We start from the raw sequence: 20941 nt of genomic DNA, 5'->3' as shown, positions 1-20941 counted from the left end.
GTCATATCTTTTGTAAGTGACATTCTTACCAGCATAGACCACGATGCCTATTACAGTCTCCGTGTTGCGAATGGTGGAGCTCCTCAGCAGGAGGTTGTTGATGTGGAGGCCAACACGAAGCCCACTGGGGTGCTCCCTGTCAAGTAATATGCACACACACACAACAGGTCAGAGTTAATAATAATAATAATAATAATAACTTTATTTATATAGCACTTCTCTTAACAACATTACAAAGTGCTTTACAAAGCAAAGTAAAACCAGACAAGAAAGTCAAAAATGAGGATAAAACCAAAGGATAAAAGCACATCCATCTGCTGATTGTAGAGGATGAGAGAGCACATATTGGGTGAGCAGCTCGGACAAATACTTAAGGCCATTGAGGGCCTGAAAAATCAGAAATAACATAGAGAGGCGAGCACAGGGGTGTTGTGCTCATGTAGCTTTGTTCCAGTGACGAGTCAAGCAGCAGAGTTTTGAACTATCTGGAGATGGTGGGGCAAGCTGTGGTAATCCAGTTGGGAATAAACAACTGCTGGACTCTTTATTAGATTGTTTGTTCGCTTACACTTGTTTATTTCAGTGAACTTTGTAAAGCACTATGAGACACTCTGTTGTGATATTGGGCTATACAAATAAAATTGAAAATTGAATTGAATTGAAATTGAAATTGAAATAAATAAAAGCATGTAGAACTTTTTTTTTTTAGATCAGCAGTTGACAGGAATGGTCTGATTTTAGAAATAAGTTTGAGATGGTATAAACGTGATTGAACAACACTTTTCACTTGGCCATTACAACAGAGGTTAGAATCAAACATTATCCCAAGATTCCTAGCAGCCTGCGTAGTATTATTTGACAACCTTCCAAGATTAACATCAAGGGAGCAGACAGAGTTTGGGGGACCGAATAGGATGACCTCTGAATTGGAAATTTTGTGACATCCAGGATTTGATATCAGACAGGCAAGTAGCGCGCTTAGATTAGGCTAGCTAGGCTGCTTGCCTGGGTTTTAAAGGCAAATATAACTGAGTGTCATCAGCATAAAGATGGTTAAAAACATCATGGTCATTAATGACTTGGCCAAGTGGCAGCATATATAGAGAGAACAGGAGGGGGCCATGAACTGAGCCTTGAGGGACACCGCAACTCAGTTTTGTTGTTGAGGAAGTACAGTTACCCAGAGAGACTGAAAAAGTTCTGTTAAAGAGATAAGAGCTAAGAGCCGAGCCCTTGATGCCTACCCAGGTCTTCAGGCGATGCACTAGGATATTATGATCAATGGTGTCAAAGGCGGCACTTAAATCTAAAAGAGCTCAAATCAAACAATGGCCTCTGTCTGCATTCAGCAACAGGTCATTAGTAACTTAAACAAGTGCTCAGTACTATGAAGTGCTCTAAAACCAGACTGATCTGATCGAGGTGGACTTTATACTCCCACTAATCAATATAATTATTAATTATCTTTAATAATTATTCATTATTATTGCCAAATTGCCCCAGAAATGGTTCAAACCCCAAAATTTATTGGTGCCCCAGAGTACTGAGCACAACACCACCTTTAGAATAGGTGTATGAATGGGGGCTCTGTGCCTGGTGATCATCTGTATTGGGAAAATCCAAGGAGATTCTGGTGACGGTGTGTGGGATGTAAACAGTCAATCATGTGGAGCAGTCTGTACAGCTGCAGCTGCTGCAAGTTAGCTGCTAGTGTTCGACAATAAAATAAAATGTGAGCTCTGCAGGCGGAAGTGAGTCAGGTGTGAAGGCTGAGGAGTCTAGTCAAGCGTGCAACTCCATGGGCCACTGTGGGAATCGGACTGGAGATAAAAACAGCTTTACCACAGCTACTTAAAAAGTTGAAAAGATCCTTAAAATCCCTTTTGGTCAGCTCAGAATGCTGACGAGCCACGTCATTCTTCTCATCGTGGATAATAAGCCGGCTAACAGAGGCTGGGATAGAGCTCAGAAGCCCCGGGAGCTTCTCCAGTATGTCATGGATGGTGGCTCCGGGGGAAGCAAAGAATGGCTGCATTAAAGAAATGGACGTCTCTGGTAATGGAGTCCCCAATTATCAATGTGGTTGGAGAGAAGAGGGGACGAGGACAGGAGGGCTGTGGGTTCTGTAGGCAGGAGAGTGCGCAGTCAGATGTGGGTTGAAGTCACCGGTTAAAGATACGGTGACTGTGCAGGCGGGTTGGGGTGGTGTAGAACCATCCAAGGATTTCCCCACCTGTTCAGAGTAGCACAGACCTCCCAAGCGAGACAGGAAGAAGAGGACTTTACACGGGATGAAGGCTGCTGCGGACCACCAGGCCCAGGTTGAATGATGGTTGGGCAGGGTCCCACAGAGCCGTGTGGAAATCAAGAGTATTTGAAAATTATGTTTTTTCCATCCACTCCCTTGTGATCACATCTTAATTGGCTGAAATTGGATGAATGGTGCAAAACCTAAATGCTAAATCTATCTATCTATCTATCTATCGCCAAGGCTACTGCCTGCAACATTTCCCTTGGAAATGCTTCAACAAAGTGCACATTACACAGGATAAGATACAATTATACACAGCTAATATTGTAAAAATATAAGATTTGAGACTGCTCAGGTTCAACATACAGTTGCTGAGTTGTGTTGAGCTATTTAAATTGTCCTTGAATGAGTTGCTCATTGAGCACAGCAGAAAGTTTGTACATTTTAGCCAATGCACCTAATTTGCAATGGGGGTTGAATAATTTTGAGTGCTACTGTATTTATGTCTTGGCACTGTGTATATGATTAAGCAACTCACATGTAACCTCTGAACCTGCTGAGGTCATTGTTGGGGTTCTCACATTCAATACGACCGTGGAAGTTCTCAAGGGTCAACACTTCTCCCTGGTAAAGACACACACACACACACACACACACACACACATATTTGTTTCCACGTGTTGGAAGGTACTGGTGAATATATGAAAATGTAATTGTAAAAATTGTAGACAGCCTTTTGTGTCTCCAGAGAGAGTTGTCTGAAATCAGATAATGAAGTGAAAAAAATGAAACGCAGCATTCCAAACTGTTGGATACATCTTAAACCTATTAACCCTCTTCATGTAGTACCTGCAGTGGGAGGTCTGGAACCACCTGCCTCTGTTTCAGGTTGCTCTCTCCATCCAGGTTGGCGGTCTCAATGTAACAAACCCCATGTGGGTCAGAGGAATACAGCAGCAACATGTCAGCAGGGATGTTTTCATTACAGGAAAGACGGACAAAATCTCCAACTCGTACATCCTTCCAGTACTGCTCAATGTAGGTTTCCTGCTTGCTATGGGACAATATGAGTGGAAACAGAAGAGAGAAGATTAAAAACATCAAGGGCAAATAATCGAGTACCAAAAAAAGAGCAGAGACCACATCATTTTTGGGGTACATGAGGTTAGGCAGAGGTGGAAATGAACATTTACTGAACATTTACAATTTTGGGGCGCCTGTATTTTCATTTTATTCTACTTAGACATAATATACATTCACACTTATCAAATTTAGATATTTTTTGTACAATATAAAACCCCTCTACAAAAAAGCAGCTTCTGAAGCAATCAAATGCTTTCATTTTTAAATAACTATGTGCGGCCGAAAGAGATATTACCTAATATTTCACAAAAATCAAAGATCACAGAGAGAAAAAATTATCTCTGTTTTTCTTCTTTCATACCATCTTTCCTTTCCCACCAATTCATTTCACAAACCCTTTGGAGAGGTCCAATCAGTCCATCATCCCCTAGACTAAACTACCCAACTGTACATAAAGTAGTAGTAAAATGTTGCTTATGCATTGATAAATCAATATCAACAACTTAATAATGTTATCAGCATTACTTTTACTTTTGATATTCTAAAACAGTTTGGTTAAGGTTAGGTTGTTGGATAAACTGCAAACAGCATACACTCAAATACATAATAACTTGCTCATACTTTCAAGAACAAAGAGATGTGGAAACACCAATACACACTCAAACACACTATGACAGAAGACTAAACATAGCATTATTCATTAAGCTCATGTGGTCCAAATTTGATAGTCATTTGTAACCGTAATGCAGCAGAATCGTTGTGAAGAGCCAACTTTGTAAATGCCATTTCTGACACCAGTTTGGAATTCTTTAAATTATTGGTCCTTATTGAATCATTGATCCTTATTAAAATGAATCTTTGATAAAAAAGTTAAGTTCAGAAATTAGAGGACCCAGGCAGAGGCTCAACTGCTGCATGTTTTACAATGGAAAGAAATTAGTATTTAACAACAAAAAAAGTGCGTAGCCTGTTTTTTTAAACAATTTAAATTTAAAAAATTTGCAGCACCGTCATGGTAATGCCCATCAACAAAGACTCATTTTCACTAGTAAGCGTTGTCAATGTCTTAAGGCTTTTTTGACCAAATCGGAAGAGGATCTGGTTAACCGGACATATCATAGCGTAAAACATGTCTGACACACAATGGCCAAATAAAAATGAGCATGACATTACACCAAATGTTTGATATCAACATGATGGAACAGCGCCCTCTAGGTTGGCACTGTGACAACCAACTCATGAAACAGCCAACATCTGCATTTAAATAAATAACAACAACTATACAACATTGTAATAAAATCACATATCAAAAGGGTACCATTCTGCATAAAGAATACTTTAACTTTAAAACTTAAGTACAAGTTCTATTGCTACCCTACCATCAATGTGGTTTTCAGCAGCAGCAAGCAGTTGTTTTCAGTGAAAGTTCAGACAAAGTTAGGGACTAGCTGGTGAGCACAGACAACCATTCTTCAGAGTCAGATTCTTTTTGCAGGTCATGGAGCTAAATTGAGAGCGTATATTGACCAAAAGCACAATTCCAGATGAATGGTTATATTGCTTAGTGTTTGCTGCAAGGCGAAATACACAGTTTACAAAACAGTTTTATAACATATTCACCATATCAACTTTCTATGTGTCAATGCTGTGTTGACAGCTTGGTCCACTGCCCAGAAGTATGTACTTCTTTGACCATTGTCTATTCCTACTGTGTATGTTTATTGGCAATGGGAAATTTCATAATTCATTCTAAGCATTTGAAGAGTGTCTTGCCTTGTTTAACGACTCTTTAGGTCTCACCCAGGCTTCTTTATCTCAGGTGAAGTAATAATACTTCTACCTACACAACATATGTAATATGTACATGCACTGATGTAAATGTTTTTTTATAAAGGTTTTTGAGTCATATCCTACAAAATCTTTATCAGTTGCTGTTTCATAGATGACGCCAACACCAGCCATGGTGCTCCACATATAGCTGAACTTGGTAGCTAGATTATTCTTGACAGGTTCAGTCCAGTATGAAGAATTCGACCTGAGGCTATCTGATGAGCTCTATCTTGGGACCAGCCTGATGCTGGAAGCTTCTGGGAGGACATTAAGGGAAGTCTGCAATAGGATTAGAGACACAGTGCATGAATCCAACCTCGACATAGCCATAGCCAAGTAGTACCAACAAGTAAACTATAGACCTGAATCCAGCTGAAACCACTGTAGCACAATCTGCCAGGTTTATCGAGAAGTAAACCCACCAGACTGAGGGTAGGCTGACATGCATTAGAAACATCTATCTTAGGTGCTTAAAGGATAGGCTTTTAAATTACTGAGTGGGTTAGGGAAAGCACTTGATGAGGAAACCAGAGCCAGGTCCAAAAGACAGTCGACAATCCACCAAAGCACTGAAACCCAGTGGAATGGGTCTAGAAATGGGATATAGAGGCCCAAGGTCCCTGATCCAGCTGCACAGGATCACCTGAAACTCATTTATGAGGCGGCTGTGGCTCAGAGGTAGGGTGGGTCGTCTATCAATTGGCAGATCTGTGATTTGCTCCCTGGCTCCTCCTAGTCTGCATGTCAAAGTGTCTTTAGGCAAGAAGCAGCTTCAGTGTGTGAATGTTTATGAAAGAATAGTCTCCTCCAACTTAGATTCCTCCTGTATGAATGAGTGAATGAGGATGTGATGTAAAGTTCGAGTAGTCAAAATGACTAGAAAGGCGCTATACAAATACAGACAATTTACAGGTCTAACAAATTTAAAATAGCATGATTTCCAGATTTTTTAAAAAGCAGCAAGTCATTTGTTGCCCTTATTAGAGCTTAGTAGAGCTGCTGCAGTACTGTTGTGCACCCTTTCAAAACTTTTTCAGTAGGCCTACAATCAGATCCAATATCTTCTAGGGAAGGGTCCTAGTCGTATTTGCCAACACCCCTTTGTTTAGGGCTGTAACAGGCAGCAGCCTCAAGGTACAATCGGCGGTTAATCATTACACCTGCAGTTCAACGCCTTTTACAGGCAATGACTGAAATACAGCAAGACAGGGGAATTACTGTAACTGTCATGACCTTATCCACAATGAATCACCGTTGTAAGAGTGGTATGACTAGTATGATACTGAAAACAGTCCAGGAATACTACCAGGAATACCAGGAGTCAACTTTGCTTTTCGTCGACAGAGTAATTCAAGGTCCACTCCAAATTTCTTCAAAAATAATCTAGTAGAACCTTCTATCTCTTTCTAAATTTCTAGAGGAAATTTATAGATGAACTTTGAGTGAAGTGTTTTTTCACGTGAACTGATTTTAATACATCCATTCTTGTTTCTGTTAATAAAAAAGACCAGAGCTCAAACAAGGGAGCACTGCAACTGATTGCAACGATCCTTCTTGAAACTAAAAATGAGATCCGTTTTTAACCGTTAAGATGACAGGCCTACACGAATAAGACGTCTTAGATATTGGCTGTTGACACATCAAAGCGACTGTAAGCAACATTTAACCTACCTGCTGTAAACATAGCAGCCAAGCCTGTTGATCGAACGATCTGACCTAAACCTGCGATAGTCTTCCCATATATCTTTGACAGCTGTTACTGACAGTACCAGTAAGATAGGAGCCAGAGCGATCTCTGGCTGGAAGGCCTCCACCACTGGAACAAAGTTGAGCGCAGCAAGGACGATAAAGTAGACATTGGCAAAGCGATGGAGTTGCTTAAACAGATTCTTGGGCAGGAAGGAGAGGAGAGAATACTTTGTTGTCTGGATCTTGTTGTTTTCATACAACTTTAGCAGTTGCCTCAGTTCCTCGTCCTCTGTAGAGGTAGCTACCACTGTCCTAGTCTTCCTCAGGCGCTCCTTGGTTGAATCAAGATGGGACATGAGTCCACCGCTGCAGTGGATTCAGATCTGCTTCCCGATTTATTTCTCCACTTAGAAGCCTTACTTAACTGCAACTGTTATGAATTGAATTGAATTAACCAGTTGTAATTTTACTCTAGCACTAATGCTGTCCATAATACTAACAGACCATTCTGATGTGGAATCTTCTCCTCGTCTTTCCCAAGTAAAGGCATGGACAGAGAGCGGAATGGGAGGGATGAGTGGATAGTTAACTACCTTGCTGCCGGAAATCATGGCCACTCCTCTGATGGGCTTCATGTTGCAAACAAACTCAAAGTTCAAGTTTCATAAATGCCTCAAAAGAGAGTAGAGTAGAAAGTAGAAAGGAGGGTCACAGAGCCATGCCATTGTTTTCTAGAGGATCATTCAAGATCAGAGCAGCGGACAAAATGTATGTATCCATTAGTCAACTTGAACAGCATGACTGGATAAAAAAAATCCTCCAGATATTGATATATTACTGTACACTCTAAAATACTGAAATGATGGCTCTTTCAACTCATAAAAGTATGAATATAAACCCAAACAGCCACAGGCGCAGTCATGCTGAGGCAGAGGAGGTGAAGGAGGCAAAATAAAAATTCCATCCCCAGCCTATGTGCTTATAAATCAACCCTCCTAAAAATGATGTCTCTCCACTGCTAAATAGTTTTGCTAAATACATTTTGGAGGAAACATAATGGATGCCTAGGTTACAGCGACAGCGGAAGTGTTATGTTCTTGTACAACATAAGAGTTTGAAGAGTGGTCAAGTGTGGAGGGAAGATGTAAAAGCATAGGACTTTAACACTTGAAACTAGTCCCATACACACAGGGATGGCTGTGGTTCAGAGGTAGAGTGGGACGACCCACATGAGTCAACATGGAGTGTAAGACAAGACACTGAACCCCAACTTCAGTGAAGCTCCTGAAGCATAGCTTCAGTTTGTTGTTCAGTTTGTGAATGTGTGTTGAAAGCGTCTCCTCCAACTTAGATTCCTCCTGAATGAATGATGTGTGAATGAGGATGTGATGTAAAAGCGCTTTGAGTAGTCGAAATGACTAAAAAGGCGCTATACAAATACAGACCATTGACACTAAAAACATAATTCAGGCAGTTTCTTTTAACAACAAATGAGTAGGACATGAATGTATATTGAATGTAGACATGAATGTATATTTTAGGAGACAGTGTAACCCTAACCCTAACCACATTTTCCAGTAGTGTCAAAGATTGCATAGTAGATGATGGTTCCAGAAGCAAGCTATTTATTCCTCAAAGTATCAAGATAGTCCGACTAAGCATTACACTGCAATATTTCATTGTCTCTTGGGGAAAAAAAGCTAAGAAGTGATTGTGCTGCATCTTGCAGTCTGTTGCGCCATATGCGCTTCACTATCTTCTGATACAGAACAGGATTAAGCAAACAACAAAAACAGCACTACGTCGAGTCTAAGCATTTGCTTATTATACTATCGATTTAAGAGTAGATGCTTCATCATCTTTGTGTTCTGGATGTAGCGCCTCATAGTCATGCAGAAACATAGAAAATGGAAATGGCCCAGGTTTACTCACCCACAGAACACACGCACTATATTGTTGTTGACTTTCTTGTCGAACAAGTAGCGTCTGTAGTCTTCAATAGCATCTTTGATGGCAATAACAGTGAGAACCACCAACAGAGGAATCATGGTAATTTCCTTCTGAAAGGCCTCAACAACTGGCACCCAATTCAGTAACACCAGGAACAGGAAGTAGAGGTTGGCAGCCCTACAAAGATGGCCCAGAGCAGTAAATTAGTAGGGAGAGACAAATGTACAAAAGAAGCCGTGAAAGTGCAAACATGTGCTACCAAACCGTTTACAATGGTGTACAACGAGACCAGCATGTATCTCCTGTCAGTTGGTCAGTTTTGGTCCACCACTTTGGTTGTGTCATTAGATTAAAATATCTCTAATATTTATTGATGTATAAAAATTAAATTATTTCATTCATTTATTTTGTAAGTAAAAGATTTACCTGTGGAACTGCTGAAACAGGTTCATGGGGATGAAACTCAACAAGGTGTACTTCGTGGTGCAGATGGCATTGCTCTTATAGCTTTTAGAGACAGTTTTGTACTCCTGTTGGTGGGGCCCATGGCAGGCAAACACCGTTCTCCGCCTCCCGCTGACTCTCTGTTGGGAGCTGTCGGCATCCAGGGAGCTTTTGTTTGGCAGGCCATCAGGAGCAGAGTACCGGCCTCGGTCAGAGTCTCCCACCAGTAGCTGCCGACATCGATGCTGCACCCAGTGGATCCGCTCCATCTAAGCTGCAAGATTTCGCTGAGCTACGAGATTGACCCTCCTCTGTGGTCCACACTGGACTTTCTCACTTTCACTTTTTTCTTATCCTGCAGACAGAAAACCACAAAATAAGGGATGCCATATCCACTCTATTCCACCTCACTCTGACTTGCCTCGAAGATAAAAACACCTGTGCCAGGATCCTGCTCATTGATTTTAGCTCTGTGTTTAACACAATCTTGCCACAGCAGCTGGTTGAGAAGATGCAGCTGTTGGAAATAAACTTATACACCTGCAACTGGATCCTAGACTTCCTGTGCAGACACCCTCTCTACATTTAAGAGCAGACTAAAAACCTTCCTTTTTGATAAAGCCTATAGTTTGGGGCCGGCTCAGGCTTTGGAGCAGCCCTTAGTTATGCTGCTATAGGCTTAGACTGCCGGAGGACTCCCAAGATGCACTGGGCTCCTCTCTCCTCCTCTTCCTTTCCATCGTTACACCTCATGTCTGTTTAATGTCTGTTACTAGCTTGGTATCTTCCCCGGAGCCTTTCTGTGCTTTTCTCATCTCTCAGGTTCATATACTAGCCAGTTGTCAGGCAGCACAATGGTGCAGTGGTTAGCACTGTTGCCTCACAGCTAGAAAGTTTCACTTTCAAATCTGCAGGCCAGCTTGATCTGCGGTTTGAATCTGGGGCCTTTCTGTGAGGACTGTGCATGCTCTCCCCATGCAACCATTCTCTCTGGGTACAACCAGCTTCCCCCTACAGTCCAAAGACATGCAGGTTAACATAACCTGGTCCAGACCAGCATAAATTACCATGATGATCTAACTGGGTTGAAAGAAAGCCACTTCTGTAACTCTATACTGTGAGGATACATGCTCCATTAACTTTACAGAGAGGATCTGAGAGTAATGTTAGTGGCAAAGACCTTTAATTAATGGTGGTAATTAAACCTCTTCTGAAAAAGCCCACTCTTGATTCAGGTGTATTAGCCAACTATAGCCCTATAGCCAACCTTCCCTTTCTCTCCAAGATCCTGGAGAAAGTTGTAGCCAACCAGCTGTGTAATTTTCTAAATTCCAATAATCTATTTGAGGATTTTCAGTCAGGTTTCAGAGCGCACCATAGCACAGAGACAGCACTGGTGAAGGTTACAAACGACCTCCTTATGGCATCAGACAGAGGACTTCTCTCTGTACTGGTCCTGTTAGATCTGAGTGCTGCATTTGATAGCATTGACCATCACATCCTATTACAGAGACTGGAACACTTCATTGGCATAAAAGGAACCACATTAAGCTGGTTTAAGTCCTATTTATCAGATCAATTTCAGTTTGTACATGTTAACAATGAATCCCTCTGTCCACACTAAGGTTAGACATGGAGTTCCACAAGGTTCCATGCTTGGACCGATACTATTTACCTTATATATGCTTCCTCTGGGTAATATTATCAGGAAACAATCGATAAATTTCCACTGTTATGCAGATGATACCCAATTATACTTATCAATAAAACCAGATGAATCCAATCAGTTGACTAAAGTCCAAGTCTCCTTAAAGATATAAAGTCCTGGATGAGCAGCAATTTTCTGCTGCTAAACTCAGACAAAACTTAGTCATTGTAAAGTTATAAAGTTATTGTGCTTAGCCTTAACCCTCCTGTTGTCCTCGGGTCAAAATGACCCGCCACTGTGTTAAAAACCAAAAAAAATTCCCCTAAACGATATTTTTTCAACTTGAAATTTGATGACTTTTCCTAGATTGACCCCAACATTAGAAAAAGTGAATTGTTGCCTTTATTCACATTTCCATGTAAGCTGTGCAAAAAAAGGTACAAAAATCGTCTTCGGGTCAAAATGACCCGACAGTCAAATTGAGTTGAAATCACAGTCACAGAGTTAGTTACACACCACAGAATGTGAGAATGTTTTAGTTCTGTCTCAGATCAATCAGTAGCAGACATAAACAAGACAAGACAGGTGGTCTTGCAGACTGCTCTGCCTTTGATCTGACCCAAATGTAACAATATTGCCCCTTTGTCTGTGGATTCCCAGAGGCTATAAAGGTGCTGCAGATGAGAGTACCCCGAATTATCTCTGTGCTGAAGCCATGAGTGCGTGTCATAACGTCGAACAGGCTCTAGAGCAAGACAGTCCAGCAAGACAACTCTGATTCAGAAGAGGAAGTGGAGGATGTATCAGAAGAAGAAGATGGGGAGGAATACCCTATAATACCCATAATCTTAGCAGGTGTATACAGTCATGCAACTGCAGCTAGTCTATGGGATGCAGAGAGTGGAAGGCCAATTTTCTGAGCCACAATACCACTCAAACTCTTTCACACCTACTCAAGACTGCTACGATTTGATAACCGGGAGTCAAGACAACAAGAAACAATAATACAATTGACAGTGTCATAGCAACGAGTGGTGTCTTGAATAAATGCAATCTTTCTGCCAGGTGAAGAGGGAAAACTCAGGTATTCACACAATTTGTGGTGAATGACAAGTTGTTTCTTCAAGCAAAATAAGATTTGGTGTTTCAAATTCAATTAAGTTGCTTATATTGGGGGTTTAACGAAGATGGGTCATTTTGACCCTGAGGACACGGGGTGTATACAGAATATGAGGACAACAGGTGGGTTAAACACCTTAGACACGCATTTTCAAACAGTATAGCGACTCTGGACGGCATTACTCTGGCCTCCAACACCACTGTAAGGAATCTGAATTATCTTTATCAGGATTTGTCCTTTAACCCCCACATAAAACAAATTTCCAGGACTGCCCTTTTCCATCTACATAACATTGCTAAAATCAGGCCCATCCTGTCTATGAATGACGCAGAGGCTGCCCCAATAAGTCATTAAAGACTCTCCAGCTGGTCCAGAACGCTGCTGTTCGTGTTCTGACGAGAACTAACTCTCTGGTTCCTGTGGATCCTGGTCCTGGTTCTCCTGCTGTGGTTCTCAGGTTCCTGTGGATCCTGGTCCTGGTTCTCCTGCTGTGGTTCTCTTGTACTAATAATAGTTGTGTTATTAATATTCATTAACTGTTGTCATGTTTTTCACTGTAAACCCCCCCTCTCTGTCCATCTCCTCACTGAGCATCAGGTCATCTCTCTCCAGCTAAATTATGGGGTACAGCACATATTAATTCACTCTTCCATTAGAACTAATCCACACACCATAGCAACATGAACTCGGATGTACTTCACTTAACTTACTTACTGTAACTACAGGACGCAGCTTACACATACACAGACTGCATGAAAGCACCGAGGCACGCCTGTTTACCCTGCTTATCTAATCAGGGGCTCCAACTGAAACAGCTTCTTACTGCTGCTGGAGTCTAATAACATCTAGAGTGGAGGAACACAGAGTTTTATCGTGCAGGATGAATTCTGAAGCCCTGAAGTATCGACACCACCTGAGAATGCTCTTCCTCTCTAGGCATTGTTCACCATTACTGTAATGAATGAACAAGTGTTACGCTCCTCACTCCTGGAGCCCCGTCTTAGTCCCCAGTAGAGATGGTGGCAGACATCACTCACCCTGCTCTTCCTTTGATTTCCATCAGCTGTAAAAGCAGCTATTCGCTGTTCCCCACAGATCAGAGGACCACTCCAGCAGACACACGCCGACACAAAGCAGGATGTGAAATGCTGCTAAACGTTCCGCATTCCCGTTGAGCGTCGTTCATCAGAACTCCAATGACAAACTGTGGAACTTCTCCTTTACATCAAAACCAGAAATAATACATCCGTATATCGATACGAACTCACATTTGTACGAATCATTGGGTATTCGTATTACATTCGGCATCCAAGTTCTTCATCGTATATTCTCGTAAAAGAACATTTTAGACATTTCCATCTGGCCCACTCTGCCTGTTGCCTCCCCTCGCCAGTAATCAAGGTCACAGGAATTGATAGATCTCTAAACGGAGTTTGGCGCCACACAGTTGTACAGTGTCGCCGTGTCGCGATGGTTGAGACTGTGGTTTCACGGCAAAGCCCATAGTCAGCAGCCGAACATGTACAAAAGAGTATATAACCTACTAACGTCACGTGCGAACACTAAGACATCTTGGAAGACGTTGAATTTCCTTTTTCTCCAAGTCATGTGAACGCATCTCACTCTACCACGTGACCGAGCTCAGCTGATCAGAAGGCGGAACCAAATGAAAACATGGTGGCGTTACTGAGCGGGCTGTCTGCCGCAGAATGTCTGAAAGTGAGTACTGATCGTTGTATTCATGAATAGTGACACTCAGCTACGTGTGTAACGGGACAGCTGCGGGTGGCACCTCGAAAAGATCATTAAGAGAAGACAGTTAATTAAATGTTCAGCAGTTCTTACTGAGAGCTTTCTCAGTACTCAAGACACGGGGGGGCACACAGTCAGTCAGTCAGTCGGCAGGAATACTTTGTATCAGTTATATCATTATATCGATATCAGTTTTCTGTTTCTCATCAGGGCTGGAGGCCTTCAGAGAATGATCACATGTTTGCCCTATTTAAGAAACACACAACGTTACAGTATATGCCCAGTACCAGTACTAGTTCATTAAAGTATTCACTCTAAAATCTGGATTAAGTCAAGGGTATGAGGAGTGTGCCATCAGTGTAATTATATATCTCAGTGTCTGATCAGTTCATGCACTTTAAAGAGCAGCTATAAATTGATTCATTATACATTAAAGCAATAAAAAAGTTCAGTTTAATATTTCTAGCTTGTTTCAGCTCACAGCAATTTGAGTGGCAGCATGAGACAAACTTGTGGCTTGTCCAGTGGTTTACCCTTCCTCTTGTGGATGCATGCTAGGCTTTACTGAGACACAATTACTTACAGTTGCTCTGATACAGAGAAACATGAGAATATAGGAATACAATAAACTAGAATAACAATGATCTGTATGTACAGAGGACATACACTAAGTAAGAATACAACTGAATAATATAAATAGAATATGAAAATGAAATGCTGATTATTGCAGGAGTTATTATCATCAGGATATAATCAGTTTCATATTCTAGCTAAAGCCATGTCCCCCATATGAAGGATAGATGGGGATTTATGTAATGATTATGAATTTTAGAAGAAAAAAACCTCAGGGTATAGTTTAAAAAGGAAGGAGGAAAAAAAAAATCTCATCTTTCAAATCCTCACGGTGTTATCTGGTGTGTAGCTGTGTCACAGGGTGGTGGATGACCTGTGTGGGCGGGGTCCTCCTCGCAGGGAGGATTACAGTGCCACTTGGAGCCTGGAGGACTGGCTGGAGCTACTCAACTCCCTGACAGCCCTCTTCTGTCTGGCAGTGGGGAACAACAGCTCTGATGAAGAGGTGAGGCGGCGACAACAGAACAGGTCGGATGGTAGCTGAGGTTGTCGTTGCCATTTGGAGCAGAGTTGCCTCTGATTCCTTTATGATGTGACAAATGGCCCATTCTAAACAAACTTTATGTGACTTGTCTTTTACTGTGTTATTGAACTGTGGATTTAAAGGCACATATTCACAGAGCACACAGTCTGTGTGCAGGAAGCAGGTGTTTTTACAGTATTTCTAGAACAGTTGGTGTCTTTGGTGACTTTTATCATCAGGTCAGATTGTCTCCTCCTCCCAGGTGCTGGCCAGACTGTCAGGTATAGGCAGCAGCCAAGCAGAGGCTGTGCTAAGCGTGCTGAGAGTCAGACGAGATGAGATCCGCCGTGCTCTCCTGGGCAGAACCGACGCCATCTCTTCTGCCACTCTGCAGGACTTTGACTGGCAGCTTAAGGTGACTTAATGCTTCACACTTGAGTGTTTAATAGGCCTCACTCCTTATTTCTAATGTGTTACTAATGCAAATGTCATAATTGGATTAGCGTTATATCTTAAAGTCAGTGAAAGCATCTGCACACTCATCTCTACTGCAAACACCCACTTTTAAGATTTTGGGAAACCATCTCTTTGTTTGAGCGTCTAGCAAACACACAGATGACAAACGATCTCCAGGGGATGCAGCATATATGAGCTGATAGCAGACAGGGTTAAAAAACATTATAATGCATTATATGAAAATATCCTTACTATTAAAAAAAACCCAACCTTTTTCCATGTTAATTCATGTTCACCCAGAGAGGCCTAACACAGAAGGCTCTAGTTGATCACTTGACCTGAGGACAGCACTAAGGTCAGGGGGTCATCATAACCGTGGTATTTTAAGTAGTGACTTTAATGTAAATGAATTACTACCACCTTCATTTTGAGACACTGGCCATTTTTTAAAACTTATTAGATTATGTAATTAATTCAACAACAGGATTCATCTTGTCACTGGTAGGTCACATACTTGCCCACATCATTCAGGGGGCTGAATGACAGCTTATGACAGCTGCCAAGGGAATCTTAAAGTATACATAGTAAAATAGTGGCTTCACAGTACTCAGAGCTCAGAGAGTGGGTCGTCCCTCAATCAGAAGGTCGGTTGTTCGATCCCCAGCTATGAGTCAGCATGTCGAAGTCATGGAGTTGAAGTGTCCTTGGTGTCCCAACTTGCTCCTGAAGCATAACTTCAGTGTGTGAAGCGCTTTGAGTAGTATACTATACAAACACAGACCGTTCACCTGCCATGCTGCTACGTCTAAACTTGACCTCTTCTATTTCCCATCCTCTTCCTTCAGTTAGCTCTGTCCAGTGATAAGATCTCATCTCTCCACACTCCTCTGCTCAGTCTCAGTCTGGATATGAGAGAGAACAGAACCCCCCGGTCTCTCACTATGGAGATGAACAGAGAGGAATTAAACAAACTCATCAGTTCACTAGAGGCTGCTAATAAGGTAGGTACACACACGGTAAAAACTCTGTGTGTGTTTGTGTATGTGTGATCCCAATAACGTAAATCATTACATTTTAGGGTCTAGACAGCTTGTGTGGCAATGTAGTAATGTATGTTCTTAGTGAGGTACACAGGTATACAGGTTATGGGTATATATATTCATATATGTACACATGCACATCTCCATCACCGAGGCCAGTGTGACATATCTCAATACATTGTCAATGATCAGATACATTAATCACACATGTGAAGTTACCACCAGTGCAACATGATACGATTCACCGCTGTTGCGATGCAGTGCGATTTGACACAATTGATTTGAGGGCAGCACAAGAAGGTTCCAGGTTCGAATCTGTTAGCCTGCCGGTGTGCAGTTTGAGCCTCGGGCCTTTCTGTGTGGAGTTTGCATGTCCCATCTCCCAGTGCTTGGTTCTGTGCAGGTACTCAGTTTTCCTCCCATAGTCCAAGGACATCCATCCATTCATCCATCCATTATCTATACCGCTTATCCTTCAAGGTCGCAGGGGAGCTGGAGCCAATCCCAGCTGACACTGGGCGAGAGGCGGCGTACACCCTGGACTGGTCGCCAGCCAATCACAGGGCCAACACATAGAGACAGACAACCATTCACACCTACGGGCAATTTAGAGTGACCAATTAACCCGCATGTCTTTGGACTGTGGGAGGAAGCCGGAGTAAACGGAGAAAACCCACACAAGCACGGGTAGAACATGCAAACTCCCAACCTGGATTCGAAAACATATTTGTGTCTCTAGTATTGCAGCTTCAAAGTTGTTATGCTGTTTCTTTTTTACCTCTAAAACACACATGGCACTTTCACAAACTTTCCACTAGTCAATTGTGCAAAAATGTTTAAAAAGGGGAAGATTGGGAATTTTCTGATGGTGCCGGCAGGTAGAAATGCACAACATGAATTTCATCACAAATCATCCAGTCACCTTTAAGAATAACATAAATAATTACATAACATAAAGGATGCCACAGAAACTATGGTGGAGAGTGAAGAGTGTTCTGACCAACCCTGGTCTCCTGTCCAGTCAACGTGGCAGTGAAGCCTCCAGAAATGGGGATTTATCAGGCGTGGAATTCATCTGCAGATGATCCGGTTTAGAAGGAGACCAAACTTTTCTTTGAATGTTGCAGACAGACCGACAGATACTGATACTCACGCACCCCCATGACTGAGCACATGATCGGGGATGAGGCGGATTATACTGATACAAAGATGTTAGAAAGGTCCTCCACCAATGTCAGCTCCTGTGGAAGTGTGGGGGAGAGAGTCCCTCAAACTTGGGCCAGAGACTAAGTGTCAATCGTCTCTGTCCAGGATCGAAGCTTTTCCAAGTTATTCCAAAGTGTCAAAGTTTTTCCCAAATCCATTTGGGCAATTTTCTCAGACTCTAAGTTTTCCAAACAGGCACCTGGAGACTTCAGAGCTCAGCGCAGTAGAGATTTAGTGTCGACAGCAAAGCCCGAACTTGAACAGTTCTGACTAAACACTGCAAGGGTTCCATCTTTTATAACCTAAAATCAGCAGAATGATCTCATCTGCCTGCCCCCCAGCATCTGTCCCTAACCAATTACATTATACCATCTACTGCAAGGAGGAGTTTGTCCCTTTGACCTTATTCTGACCGGATCACTCTGTCCGACCTTGTGAGCTTCCACAGGGCAGCTGGTAATTTTCCATCATCCTATAGCACCATCTTCCGACACCAGCAGGTCCCAACTCCTCCTTAACACTTTCACCTTCACTTCAGCTCACACCGTTAGGTTCCTGCTCTCTTATTATTGCATTTTCTAATACAAAGTGTTTACTCCAATTTGTACCATCAGATTTGGGTTTCCTCTTACTGCATTTTAAAACAAAGTGTAAAAGATTGTACATTTAAAGTATAAAATATGATATTCGGTTATATTTTAGTTCCATTATTTCATGCTTATCGAGGTTACATACTTGATCAACACTCCTGTCATACTAACCATCATGTATCAATCCCTACTACATCTTAATCAACACTTAATCAATACATTATAGTCACATAATGTGATATCTCAGTATTTTATCCCACACTCCATCCTGGTGATGTAGCACTGTAGAGCGAAGAGTCAGAATATTCTTTCTGTGCCTACTCTCACTGTAGAGGTTTCAGAGTATCCTGGAGTCAGCCTTGAGACTAAGAAGTGTTTCTGTGACGATGTCTGTCTGGTGAATCCAGGTCAGGTCCTCATTGATTTGAATCAGGCTTAGTGAAGGTGTTGGAGCTTTGATTGGCCAAACAGTGGTGTCTGGACAGAGAGTACAGAAGAGGGCTGAGCACACAGCCTTCAGGGGCACCAGCTTCAGGGTGGAGGATGTGGTGGTGTAATGCTAGTAGCAGGGAGCCTCAAGCAGGGAGCTACAGACATATAGCTCTCAGCCCAACAGTCTGTAAAGTGAAATGACTTGAGGACCGACCTCACACAGCTTGCTCTAGGGCAACAAAAGGCTCTCCTATTTTTTTCCTTTTTTGGAGTACAGTGGAAAACACTTTGATGTGTAACATTATGTGTTCTTGGATCATTTGGGTATACATTTCTTTGTCATTTTTGTCAATTAACTGAAAAACAACAGATTCATGTTTGGCAGCAGCCTTTAATTTTAAATACAAATGAATGAAAAATAAATATCAGTCAATATGAAAGACCTACTAAGACCATGAGTCTTAGTGACCTCTATAACTGTGATGCAGATCACGTTACACTGCAAGGGGCCATGAGCCCAAGGTTGAGAAACTCTGGGTTAGACCAAGGGTTAAGACTGAAGTCAAAGGAACACACTGGTAAAAATAATAAATGGGGTAGTGACGAAGCACTACCACCTGCAAATGTTTCCACTTTTATGGAGAATCAACACTAGGTGGTGGCATTGTGACAGTACAAAGTCAGAGCTCTCCAGTCTAATAAAGGCATTAAAGGCTCATTACACTTTGATTCAGCCAACAAGGCCTAAATGCACTTCAGGTTTACATCTGCTATATTTAATAAGAGGTTTACACTGTACAGCTGCTATGTCAGAAATATATATATATATATATATATATATATATATATATATATATATATATATATATAAATGGGAGGACTGAGAGTCACCAAGTGTCACTGAGCATTTCTTTTTTTTCTTTTAGTCTTTATTGAGAACACATTTAGAGATTCTGTGCGGTGGGAGAGTAAAACTATGTCTCAAATGCCCTCTTTTATGGGAACGTGCACAGAGCCTGGCCAGGACCTGAAGCAGAAATCCTGGGTTAACAAAGACAGTTAGTAACTGCACATTTTATTTGAAACATCCAGTTTAGGGTTTGTAGAGCCAGCTCACATTAAGAAACCTTGGCTGTGATATACCTGGCTGTAGCACAGCCCTAGGGTCTGGGCTTTTCAATGGGCGGCTGTGGCTCAGTGGTAGAGTGGGTCGTCCCTCAATCAGAAGGTCGGGGGTTCGATCCCCAGCTCCTATGGGTCAACATGTCGCAGTGTCCTTGGGAGACACTGAACCCCAACTTGCTCCTGAAGCAGCTTCAGTGTGTGAATGAGTGTGAAAGAACGGTCTCAATTGTGTCCACTGTGGTCCATTCCATTTCAGACTTATTACAATAGGTAACCACAGCAACCTTCTCTAGAGGCAGACTTCACCTCAAGGGCACACAGGATAAAGTTATGTTTGTTTGTTTTTTATCAGTAGAAGTCGTATCACATAGTCAACATGCTGTATGTATTTTTGTGTTTTAGGTGTTACTGTTTTAGTTGATTTGTGGGGATTTAGCTTTTTTAATGCCAGGGCTCACCAGGCAAAAACCGAAAAAAGTTATTATTTTGCTAGAGTGCAATCGCTACATCCTGGGTTGAGCACCAACCAAAACTGTGGTGTGTGTGGTTTAAAGAAATACTAGCAAACCAGAGCATTTCCCCCCCCTATAACTACATCAACAGCCCAACCTTTCCTCCTGCAACAAAGTGTAGAGTTTGAAGTGTCTGCACTTAATCTGTCAAATGACTTGCTAATGATTTCTATGTATTTGTGTCTTGCAGGTGGTGCTGCAGTTGAAATGATGGAAAGATTATGGATTACTGATCCCATCCCATTACTGATCCCCCCCAACTAACCCAAGTCCAGTGGATTCATTTCATGGTGTCAAAAAGTGTAAAAGAGATTCTCTGTTGTGATTTTGTGAGTTCTGTCCTTTGTAATTCAGCCGTTGTTACGAGCATCTAAACACTCTGGTATTATTTTTTTGTAATGCACTGTTGTATCATGAATATGTCAAAATGAATGATTCCTTGCTTCTGCTTCTGTTGGATTTGATTTAACTAGTGTCCATTCACTTTTATAAGGAGTAGAAAACAGTTATATATACGGTGTTAAGTGTTGCCAGATTGCCAGAATTAATCTCTCTTAATTAGCTGTGTTGGGGTTGCACCACTTTTCAGGCATTTGGGTTAAATTTGGTTATCGTAAATAAACAGAGATAATTAATAGTTATATTGATTAATTGGACTTAATGTAAAGTCTACCTTTGTGGGGTGGCATGGACCACTTTTAAAAGGAAGAAAATTAT

The 20941-nt window shown here is 41.8% G+C and overlaps 2 protein-coding genes across 3 annotated transcripts in view; one reads left to right on the top strand and one right to left on the bottom strand.

The window, feature by feature from the left end:
• atp10d (ATPase phospholipid transporting 10D) overlaps window positions 1-13564 on the bottom strand; it is a 31008-nt gene extending 17444 nt beyond the window's left edge. The window contains exons 1-6 of one of the 2 annotated variants that reach the window (XM_070841681.1): window positions 13053-13564; window positions 9230-9602; window positions 8786-8980; window positions 3101-3305; window positions 2790-2875; window positions 30-136 (exon numbers count right to left, since the gene is read on the bottom strand). In XM_070841681.1, coding sequence (XP_070697782.1) covers window positions 30-136; window positions 2790-2875; window positions 3101-3305; window positions 8786-8980; window positions 9230-9516 — 880 coding nt within the window. In that variant the 5' untranslated portion in view covers window positions 9517-9602; window positions 13053-13564. Of the gene's footprint in view, window positions 1-29; window positions 137-2789; window positions 2876-3100; window positions 3306-6835; window positions 7285-8785; window positions 8981-9229; window positions 9603-13052 lie in introns of those variants that run through there. The other variant, XM_070841682.1, reaches the window with a different exon arrangement.
• Window positions 13565-13676: 112 nt separating this feature from the next.
• On the top strand, window positions 13677-20612 carry commd8 (COMM domain containing 8). The gene is made up of 5 exons (XM_070842737.1): window positions 13677-13734; window positions 14690-14845; window positions 15126-15278; window positions 16165-16320; window positions 20415-20612. The coding sequence occupies exons 1-5, from the start codon at window positions 13690-13692 to the stop codon at window positions 20433-20435; spliced, it is 531 nt and encodes a 176-aa protein (XP_070698838.1). The 5' UTR covers window positions 13677-13689; the 3' UTR covers window positions 20436-20612.
• The last annotated feature ends 329 nt before the right edge of the window (window positions 20613-20941 follow it).

Source organism: Pempheris klunzingeri, chromosome 13 (genome assembly GCF_042242105.1).
Source record: "Pempheris klunzingeri isolate RE-2024b chromosome 13, fPemKlu1.hap1, whole genome shotgun sequence".
Taxonomy (NCBI): domain Eukaryota; kingdom Metazoa; phylum Chordata; class Actinopteri; order Acropomatiformes; family Pempheridae; genus Pempheris; species Pempheris klunzingeri.
This window is presented reverse-complemented; position numbering and strand designations above follow the sequence as displayed.